Below are 11,696 nucleotides of genomic sequence, written 5' to 3'. Positions count from 1 at the left end.
CATATGAATTCTGCATAATTGTTAGGATGTTTAGATGCGGGTGTGTTCAGGACTTCATATAATGCGTTTTCATTTAAATACCCAATTTAATATCTCTACCTTTAACACATCATTTACTACCTCCTCAGTTAATAAGCCTTTGAATCTGTATCTTTTTAAATAATTTTGCTGTCACACAGACCTGCACGCTCACAATCACATGGGTATTCATAAAAATTTACACAGCAATAATACATACATACAGCAATAATATACAAAGCTACACACATACATACATCCATACTCTAAAAAGCTACACACACACTGATACTGTTCAAAACTACACAAACATGCGTAGGGGTCTGTATACACAATGCACACCTGTTCTGAAAGACGCATTGATTGTGTTGGTTTTCGTCCTTGAGCTGAACTCCTACCCCAACCACTAGCCTAAATCTAACGTTAACTCCTACCCTAAACCCTACCCTAACCCTAACTCCTATCCTAACCCCTACCGTAACCACTAGCCTAAATCTAATGTTAACTCCTACCCTAAACCCTACCCTAACCCTAACTCCTACACTAACCCCTACCCTAATCATAACCCCTACCCTAACCCCTACCCTAATCATAACCCCTACCCTGAATAAGCTGGATTTAGATAAATGGCTGTTTAGGTGGAAATTGGAAAAAGATTTTCTTTATATATGCCTGTGCCCTTACTGCTCTTTCACTCTCTCTCTCTCTCTCTCTCTCTCTCTCTCTCTCGCTCACTCTTTCACACACACACACACACACTTCTAAACATGCAATCTCCATTTTTGTGGGATTTTCATCCAGCTTATCAGTGATTCACAGGAATATTTTTCATTAGTGCTAAATGGAAATAGTTGTGTGTGAGTGTGTGTGTTGTGTGCCTTTAAAAAGAATCAGTAAAGAAAGGATTTATCAGGAAAGAGAAAAAACAGCAATTTCATCCCTCTCTCTTCCTCCCTCTTTTTTCCCCCTCTCCCTCTCTCTTTCTCTCCCTCCCTCTCTTCCTATCTTCCCCCTCTCTTCCTCTCCCTCCCTCTCTTCCTATCTTCCCCCCTCTCTTCCTCTCTCCTCCTTTTCCTCTCTCTCTCCCTCCCTCTCTCATGAGTGCAGTTCAGAACCGCTCTTTCATTTTTCCCTTTCCTTTTCTTCCTTTCTCAGCGAAACATTTTCTAACATTTTATAACTGATTTGCAAGCCCAACACTTCACTTGAAGCACCGTCTGGAGGCGTCGGCCTGGTGCACAGTGGGCGGAGACAGAACACCCCCCCCCCCCCCCTTCCCCCCAAGCTCAGGTGGCTCCACCCCACCTGCCCTTCATGCCTGTCTGATTTTACAAGAGTCCACTACAAGTAAATGATGCATGCAGTAATGCATAATACGAGAGAGAGAGAGGGTGAGAAGGGGAAGAGGAATAGAGATTTTCAGACGTTTAGACCATTTTTTGAAAGCCAGTTGTCTTTTGTCTTTGCTGAAAGGCCTGCAATGGACCCATAAACCTGTGAGGAACAGCTTAAAAACACTTGTAAAACTTAGGAAGTGCCTCTCAGGCAGTATCGTGCTGTTTGTCAAATGCACACAAAGGACATTGGAACATGGTGAGTAATGTGTTTGTAGAGTCTGGGTACACACACACACACACACACACACACACACACACACACACACACACACACACACACACACACACACACACACACACACACACACACACACACATCTTTCTACTGGCTTCATGATCACTCAGTGAGAAAACATGGAGTAGGGGATTCATATATCAATGCTCAATTAAAGTGTGTTGGACACACTCATACGTTGGTTGCGCTGGGGGTGAAGTTAGCACTGAAAGCTGCAATTGAACTAGCAGGAAAGGGTGTCTTTTCAAAGGGAATATGTGTGAATTCAGCCACCACATGCACAATGATGAGACAGGAAGTAAAAGAAGAGTCCTTATGGTGAACATATTTTAGGACAACCTGTGATGTTAGAGCTGAGCTAAAATTCAGTCTGCATTTTCAGTGTTTATTTATTTTTTTTTTGGCAGATGCAAATGTTAAATCAAGACAGCCTCCACAATAGTGATATGCAGTGTTGGTAGGCCAAGGTTTTCTGAATATCTGAGGATGGCCTCAGTTTAAGGATAAAGGTTGGCTTCTGTTTATAAGGCTGATAGTGGCCATAACTTTCTCTCTTTGTCCAGATCGTGTCAGTGGAAAGTTGACGCTAGTTGGCACCAGCTCTATTAGTAATCTTTATCTCCACATGCTGGCCTGTTTGTCCTATAACGATTCTAATCTGTTTTGCCATGATGGCAGTTATGTTAAAGACTTCAAATCCCGATATAGGGTTGTGACGCTATTCTCACTAAAGTTACTGTTGTAACACACATGCAGAGTCTTTTTAAAACCCAAACTCGGTCAGCTTCTTTTTTTAATGGCAAAGTTTAGAATAAATAGAGAAAGAAGACAAGGCACCTGGGGTTGGAGGGTCGGCAGGCGGCAGAAAGGGCGCGTGGAGGGTCGGCAGGGCGTCGCCGCTAACGAGGCGCCAACAGAGAGCGCGCTGCAAACTTTTAGTTTACGTTTCGCCTTATTCATAACTGCAAATTTCGAAAAAGGTTCCACGCTCATTTTTTCTAATTATTTTGGGGAGAGTCTTTGGTTTGCTTAAAATGTTATTTTGGCACGGAACCAGCAGGAGAGATGTTTGGTGTTGCGCCATGTTCTGTGATGGTTCTGAGCACGAGACCGCGAGCTAGGTAGGAACAGTAACTAAGCAGATGTTTCCAGACTGTCAAGGGAACAGAGAGGAAATCACAGAAAAGACAAATACTGATCCCCTCTGAGTCTCCCTAATGAGAGAGAGCCTTTCTGGAAAAGAATGTAGCAAATGTTCAGGCAAAAAAATTCCCCCAAAAAACAGCTGTGTGTGTGTGTGTGTGTGTGTGTGTGTATGTGTGTGTGTGTGTGTGTGTGTGTGTGTGTGTGTGTGTGTGTGTGTGTGTGTGTACACACGTGGACAATTTTGTGTTTGGGCGGCGCATAATTTAAGATGCAGACACATAATTACCAAGACCTGCGTGTGTGTGAAATTAATTAAAATCATCAACCTGTAATCACACCAGAGGAACACCACGAGAGAGTTGGGCAGACAGACATTGAGAGAAGTTTTGTGCTCCAGTTCATTCTAGCCCTGCTCACTCCAGCCCTGCTCACTCCAGCCCAGCTCACTCCAGCCCAGCTCACTCCAGCCCTGCTCACTCCAGCCCGGCTCACTCCATGTCAGCTCACTCCAGCTCAGCTCACTCCAGCCCAGCTCACTTGCTCTAACCTCTCATGCTGAAAGCCAGTGAAGTATTTATGCACAAGCTTCTGTGTGGAATGCAGTGATGTATGAGTCAGAACGTTGGACCTAAACAGAGTCAGACAGACACAGACCAGAAAGGTTTGGTGAGTTTTAGGCTGCTAGCCTTGATGCAGGTTCTTTTTGACCCTGGTTTGAGGTCTGCAATCAAAACAGCAACAATTCACACCAATGACAACAGCACCGAAACGTGCACACCAGACTAGTGGACCGGCCAGACAACACGCAGGGTTATAGTGACTCTTCAACCTCAGCCCACTTCAAATGCATAGTGCCTAGGGGGGGAAACTGCATCTACCTACTTATTAAGTTCACGATTCATTCCCACACACACACGCACGCGTGCGGTTGACCTCCTCGGGCAGCGTAATCAATGCTAATAGTGGACGATCACCATTTCATCATCACCGAATCCCTTCTGTTTCCATGGTGACCAGAAAACACGTGCATTCTCTCATTCCCCCTCACTAATAGCTAGGCAAGCGCATAGCGGTGAACAGGGTGGAGGGGGTGTAAGCACTTTGACCTGGTGGAAGCAACAGACTCACTCCTGGTTTTGATTGGTCCTGCCCAAAGATGGCACTAACTAATCACAGGGGTCCTGTGGGTGTGTGTTCAGAAGCTTTGGTAGCTCGACCGGCAGCAGCGGGAACCCAAGAAGCTTCAAACCTCAAGGTCAAGGGTTCTGTTTCCATGGAGCTCCTATACGGTCATATTCATGATTTCATTCGTTGGCTAACAGCATCTCCTGTACACCGTTAAGGTGGGTCTTAATGTCAGAGTTAGAGTCATTATGGGAGAGAGATATTCCTGCTGAGTGTTCAGTGTAAGCAGGGCAGTTACATCTGTTGTGTGAAGATCGGCGAGATCTTCCAAAGAGTGTGTGTGCAGACACACCTCCCCCACCCATCACCACACCCCCACCCATCACCACACCTCCTCCACCCCACCACACCTCCACCCATCTCCACACCCCCACCCATCACCACACCTCCTCTACCCCACCCATCACCACACCTCCTCCACCCCACCACACCTCCACCCATCCCCACACCTCCCCCACCCATCTTCACACCCCCACCCATCACCACACCTCCTCCACCCCACCACACCTCCACCCCACCACACCTCCACCCATCCCCACAACCCCCCCACCCATCACCACACCTCCTCCACCCCACCACACCTCCACCCATCCCCACAACCCCCCACCTATCACCACACCTTCTCCCATCACCACACCTCCTCCACCCGCACCATCACCACACCTCATCCACCACACCACACCACCACCCATCCCCACAACCCCCCACCCATCACCACACCTCCTCCACCCCACCCATCACCACACCTCCTCCACCACACCACACCTCCACCCATCCCCACAACCCCCCACCCATCACCACACCTCCTCCACCTCCTCCCATCACCACACCTCCTCTACCCGCACCCATCACCACACCTCCTCCCATCACCAGACACAGAGAGAGAGAGACAGACAGACAGACAGACAGACAGAGAGACACGTGGGAGGTAAAAAGGAGAATGAGCAGTGGAGAGAGGTCAGTAAAGGGTGACCTTTTGATGTTTAATGATTCCAAAATACAACCACAATATATGAAACATATTGATCCCTCTAATAGATTCATGCATGTGGTACTGTTATTCATTCATTAATCGTTCACTTTCCCTTGCTCTCACACACGCGCACACAAACACACACACACACACACACACACACACACACACACACACACACACTCAAAGTATATATGGGCACACATCATCACCATCATACCTCTGAGTATAAGAGTATATTTTCAGTGCAGTTATATTATTAATCTCCAGTTTATTTACAGTTAATGTAACGTGGAGCACTCTGACTCACAGGAGGAAAGCTGACCAGTTCCAGTCTAGTTTGACTGGGTCCAGTCCCAGTTTGACCAGTTCCAGTCCAGTTTGACTGGGTCCAGTCCCAGTTTGACCAGTTCCAGTCCAGTTTGACTGAGTCCAGTCCCAGTTTTCCATGGCTTTGTGCCTGATCATCTGAAGGTGTAATTTTATACTGCTAGGACTGCAGGTTTAAATGGGCTATGTCATCCAGAACACTTTATTTATGGGAGGGAGAGGGTGAACCTGAGGGTTTATAACACACACTCCCCCGTGAGTTCAGCTGCTAGCTGATTCACTCCTTGGGGAAAACCATATTGGTAAACAGAAAAAACACAGATATACACTGCTGAGTTAATAAGATGGATAGGTGCTGTGCTGTCTTTCCAATTTGCTAAAAAGCCATAGCAAGGGCATCAATCTCTCGTGCACACACACACACACCCACACACCCACACACACACACCCACACTCACAGATACCGATACTTGTCCTTGAATTTCATAGAATTTCCATTCCATAGGAGAAAAGAGGAGAGAAGGAAGGAGAGGAGGAGTGGGGAGGAGAAGGTAGAGGTGAAGAGAGGAGGAGTGGGGAGGAGAAGGTAGAGGTGAAGAGAGGAGGAGTGGGGAGGAGAAGGTAGAGGTGAGGAGAGGAGGAGTGGGGAGGAGAAGGTAGAGGTGAAGAGAGGAGGAGTGGGGAGGAGAAGGTAGAGGTGAAGAGAGGAGGAGTGGGGAGGAGAAGGTAGAGGTGAAGAGAGGAGGAGTGGGGAGGAGAAGGTAGAGGTGAAGAGAGGAGGAGTGGGGAGGAGAAGGTAGAGGTGAAGAGAGGAGGAGTGGGGAGGAGAAGGTAGAGGTGAAGAGAGGAGGAGTGGGGAGGAGAAGGTAGAGGTGAGGAGAGGAGGAGTGGGGAGGAGAAGGTAGAGGTGAAGAGAGGAGGAGTGGGGAGGAGAAGGTAGAGGTGAGGAGAGGAGGAGTGGGGAGGAGAAGGTAGAGGTGAAGAGAGGAGGAGTGGGGAGGAGAAGGTAGAGGTGAAGAGAGGAGGAGTGGGGAGGAGAAGGTAGAGGTGAGGAGAGGAGGAGTGGGGAGGAGAAGGTAGAGGTGAAGAGAGGAGGAGTGGGGAGGAGAAGGTAGAGGTGAAGAGAGGAGGAGTGGGGAGGAGAAGGTAGAGGTGAAGAGAGGAGGAGTGGGGAGGAGAAGGTAGAGGTGAAGAGAGGAGGAGTGGGGAGGAGAAGGTAGAGGTGAAGAGAGGAGGAGTGGGGAGGAGAAGGTAGAGGTGAGGAGAGGAGGAGTGGGGAGGAGAAGGTAGAGGTGAAGAGAGGAGGAGTGGGGAGGAGAAGGTAGAGGTGAGGAGAGGAGGAGTGGGGAGGAGAAGGTAGAGGTGAAGAGAGGAGGAGTGGGAAGGAGAAGGTAGAGGTGAAGAGAGGAGGAGTGGGGATGAGAAGGTAGAGGTGAAGAGAGGAGGAGTGGGGAGGAGAAGGTAGAGGTGAAGAGAGGAGGAGTGGGGAGGAGAAGGTAGAGGTGAAGAGAGGAGGAGTGGGGAGGAGAAGGTAGAGGTGAAGAGAGGAGGAGTGGGGAGGAGAAGGTAGAGGTGAAGAGAGGAGGAGTGGGGAGGAGAAGGTAGAGGTGAAGAGAGGAGGAGTGGGGAGATCAAAGATGAAGATTAGTGGAGTGAAACCGGAGAGCAAGATAAGAATTCTGCGTCCTTTCCTCCTGCAGCCAATGTGCTGCAGGCATTACAATCAATCGATAAATAAACAAACATGCAAGTGGGTGTTTTCAAAAAAAATCCTCCTTCCATATTCACCCTTTATACCCCGTAGTCTCACTGCAGCCGTGGCCAGAGGGCCAGAGACTAAACCGAACTGTCTGTCTCTCACTGCTGAGCAGTGGAGAGTGAGACAGAGGCACTGCACAGAGGCCATATGTGATCAAGCAATTAGAAAACGTGCTCTGAGATTCTGCACTAGGAGAATGAGCCTGCTGACGTCTGAGATGTCTGTGTGTGAGGAGGCTGGCACGTGTGTGTGTGTGTGTGTGTGTGTGTGTGTGTGTGTGTGTGTGTGTGTGTGTGTGTGTGTGTGTGTGTGTGTGTGTGGGTGATTATTTGAGTTTACAGGGTAGATGCTCTTTCATTGTATACTTTCTTTCTTTGGGTTTGTACATTAAGCTGCTTTATTTAATCATTAATTTCTTGTTTTTAAAGAAAACTGGAATGAAAGTGTGTGTGGATGTGTGTGGGGTGTGTGGGTGTGTGTGGGGGTGGTGTGGGGTGTATGCATGTACACATTACACTGATTATCTGCTCACCAGATCCATTAGTTGATTGACAGCTGCTGAATTATGGGAAAACAGGAAGACATCGATACTCTAGTTGTCTGTGTAGTCACTAACATTTGGCTGAGGACGATGGGTGAGTGTGTGTGTGTGTGTGTGTTGGTGTGTGTGTGTCTGTCTGCCGGTCTGTGTGTGTGTGTTTGTGTGTCTTTGTGCTTTCATACCTGAAAAAAAAAATCACAGTATTCTCAGAGAGACAGCAAAGGAAAAAAAACTATCTCAACTGGCTGTTATCAAGGTTGGAGAAAATAAATAATTTTCATATGTTTACAATACATCTTTCTTTTTAAAGTATATGAAGTGTTTATAGAAATGTATAAAGACGTGTGTGTGTGTGTGTGTGTGTGTGTGTTTGAGGGTTTTTATTATCTACACAAGGATACAAATGTACACAGCCCAGATTTGTGAGCTTCTTCCCTGTTCCTTAGTGATCAAGTGAAGCTCTTTCAGGATCCGCCTGTTTTATTGGCAAATAAAGTTACAAGGAACTGAACGTGTCAGCAGATGACATGATTAATTAAGAAACACATTCAATAAGAAAAACCAAATGCAGTTAAAATAAGGAAGGAACAACACCACATGTATGAATAAATGCATTTGTACGTACAAGCAGAGTGTGATGGAACAAGAGTTCAGCTGGAGTACATCTGGAGAGTAGTGTTGGAGAGTAGTGTTGGAGAGTACTGTTGGAGTCTCTACATTTCATAGATGTACTGTTGGTGTTGAAGCATGCTTTGCAGCCAGGTTGCTAGGGACGACTGCAGCTCGGGGGTAGAAGATGTCTGTGCATGGGCTGGAAGCCCCTTGAGAGGGAATAGCCTGAGATCCAGAATCTTCTCTGTGGTCTGGATGAGGTGTGAAAAACTTCAGAGTTTTTGCCTCCTGTTGCATGTTAGGCGTGGGCTGCAGTCCTGTTCAACTGCCTGAGAGATTATCCACCATGGAATTAGGCCGATGGAAGAAAGGGGTGGGTGGGGCTGTTGTGAAGTGGTGGGCGGGGCTGTTGTGACATGGTGGGCGGGGCTGTTTTGACATGGAGAGTGGGGCTGTTGTAATGTTGTGGGCGGGGCTGTTGTGAAGTGGTGGGCGGGGCTTAACAATATCAGTGCAATGAAAATGAAGTTGTTTGGCTGCTCCAGGTTGTGTCCATACAGATCTAAAACGGAAGGGCTGCCTTTTCAAATCACAGCATAACGTATATAAGCTTATTATGATCAAATAAATGCATATTATCACAATTCAAATTTCTCTATTGCAGAATAGAGTAAACAGGTAATTGTGCCAACAGAATAATTGCTATATATATATATATATATATATATATATATATATATATATATCCCCAACAAGTTCAATTTTACATTCATACTCTCAAAGATATTGAAGCCAATAGCTAAAATAGATCATACACATTTTTTTCTGTGGGGAATTTTTGGCAGTTACAAGGAAAGAGGTGTCGGTAGAAGTCTATTTATAAATCATTTATCTCATTGGGGTATACATATGTAGATTTATTAAGACCAACAGAATGATTAGAACAGTGATAACGAAGATTATGATGATGATGATGATGATGATGATGACAAAGATGTTACTGTTGTTTATTACTCATCAAGGGGGAGAATATAAAAATGAAGCATGATTGAAAGTCTTGCTATAACATGAATCACACACACACACACACACACACACACACACACACACACACACACACACACACACACACACACACACACACACACACACACACACACGGCTCTGTAGTTGGATTCTGTGTGCAATCGTCCTGTACTTTAAAATGCATTAATATTATAATGCAAACTTAATTAATTCATATAAAATTTTAGCTTAATTATTAATCTGTATTAATCTGATTTTATTCATCTTCTCCAGTTGAAGAGATCCCAGGAAAACAGCACAGAGGCATCCAAACATAGATCCCTAAACTTCCTTCTAGTGCTCTGATGAAGCCATAGTGAAGAGAACAGGAAAGAAATATCTGTGCTTTGATAATCTCTCATCCAAAGTCTTTGAATCCCTTTCACTATGTATTTCAAAGTGTGTGTGTGTGTGTGTGTGTGTGTGTGTGTGTGTGTGTGTGTGTGTGTGTGTGTGTGTGTGTGTGTGTGTGTGTGTGTGTGTGTGTGTGTGTGTGTGTTTTAGGAAGGGGTTGCGTGATGTTATAGATTTTTAGAGTGCCTTATGAAGCCACTCCAATCCGAGACTCTTTGATTTTTATAATTAGACTATTACAAGATGTCAGAATGCATCCACTAGGCAAACCAGAGAGAGTGACAGAGCGAGAGAGAGAGAGAGAGAGAGAGAGAGAGAGAGAGAGAGAGAGAGAGAGAGAGAGAGAGAGAGAAGCAGGAGAGATGATTGAGGCAGGAGAAGATGGAGAGATTGAAAGGGACCAGATGGTTAAATAATGCCTTTTTGACAGATTAAAAAATATGTTCTGAGGTGCATATGCCAAAAATGAAATTTGGGGTGCTTGATACACTAACTCACAGGCATTCAGACACACATACACACACACACACACACACACACACACATTTATTTGTATTTTGTATACACACATTGTACACACACATTGTCTGTATTTTTACTAAGCAGTTTTATTCCCTTTCTCATATTTCACTTCCCTGTTTTCCTCAAAAGCATTTTTTTCCTTCCATGTTTTCATGTTTCCATGGTGATGTGATTCTTCACAATTGGAGCAACACATGGATGTTCCTGCCTCCTTCTTCCTGACTTCTCCTGCAGTTCCCCACTGCTTCTCCATCATCTGAATCTCTCTCTCTCTCTCTCTCTCTCTCTCTCTCTCTCTCTCTCTCTCCCATACATCATACTAACCCTTCCATACATTTCTTTACTCTCCCCTTGACTTAGTTTCCCCTTTAACTCCATCCCTCCTCTTTTCTGCTAGACTAATAGAACCTCTCGCATGGCGGGTTCATATTTAGAGCAAGCTAACCAGAGGTGCTCACTACCTCGTGGGTTTGTGTCTCTCTGCCTCTCTCTCTTGGTGTCTTCGTTAGCGTGAAGCTAATGCTAACACTAGCCCGGAAGTGCAGAGGCTTCTACAGCCTCGCTCAGGTCTCCATGGCAACCTTTATATTGTGTTTCCACCCTCTTGATTTCAACACCTCGTCACAATAAGTGCAGGCGATAGTGTGCACACACTTTTTTATTTATTTTTTCTGCTTTTATATTCTGTTTCTGTGCAGTTTGATTAGTCTTTCTTATCATCACTATACACACTCACACACATTTTGTTCAAGGCTTAGAGATAATGATTCTGATGGACAGTGGGTGGAGAAGAGAGACAAACAGAGAGAGAGAGAGAGTGAGTGAGAGAGAGAGAGAGAGAGAGAGAGAGAGAGAGAGAGATTGGGGGGGGACTGATAGTCATTGCATTGATTGCATTGACTTTTGGCTTTCAAATGTTTACATGAACCACATCCCTCACACACTCTCACACACAACCACACACACTCAAAGGTCCACTTTGTTGTGAAATGGTAGCCCTCCCACACACACCTCCACACACAATCACACACTCCTACACGCATTTCTCTCTCCCCACACGCACTCAGTGAGTTGAAGGAACTCAGTTTTATTGTGACTCGATAGATTTGTGATAATTGTTATGAACAGCTCTGTGCATGTGTGTGTGTTTCCTTGTGTGTAAGATCCTTTAAGGGAACGTGAGGAAAAAGTTCTGGAAGAATGAAAGACGTTCTGGCTTTACAGGACTTTAACTGACTTTATCAGAACATTTGATTAGCGTTTGGGTTTTGCCGCTATGATGTGTCTGTTCTGATGGGATCACCCAGCCTTCAGTCCCAGTGGAGTTTCACTGGTTTCTACTGTGTGGCCACACCATTGTCCTGCAATATATACTCCACTGAACCACGTTTCTGTTGTGACAGTACAACATAGGCTGAACCTTTCTCTGAGATTCAGACTGGGATGTAGTGTCACCGTATTTGGCTGTTCTTTGACTGTAGTTTGACTGTAATTTAGTTTTACTGTTCTTCTGGTTGTATTATTCAGTGTCTGCATCTGTAGTGTGCCTGTGAGTACAG

At 45.6% G+C, this 11,696-nt stretch overlaps 1 protein-coding gene across 1 annotated transcript in view; it reads left to right on the top strand.

The window, feature by feature from the left end:
- Positions 1-1,452: 1,452 nt before the first annotated feature.
- pde2a (phosphodiesterase 2A) overlaps positions 1,453-11,696 on the top strand; it is an 82,944-nt gene continuing 72,700 nt past the window's right edge. The window contains exon 1 of the mRNA XM_076994445.1: positions 1,453-1,611. Coding sequence (XP_076850560.1) covers positions 1,609-1,611 — 3 coding nt within the window. The 5' untranslated portion in view covers positions 1,453-1,608. The remainder of the gene's footprint in view (positions 1,612-11,696) is intronic.

The sequence above is a fragment of the Brachyhypopomus gauderio genome, unplaced genomic scaffold (assembly GCF_052324685.1).
Source record: "Brachyhypopomus gauderio isolate BG-103 unplaced genomic scaffold, BGAUD_0.2 sc141, whole genome shotgun sequence".
Lineage (NCBI taxonomy): Eukaryota > Metazoa > Chordata > Actinopteri > Gymnotiformes > Hypopomidae > Brachyhypopomus > Brachyhypopomus gauderio.
This window is presented reverse-complemented; position numbering and strand designations above follow the sequence as displayed.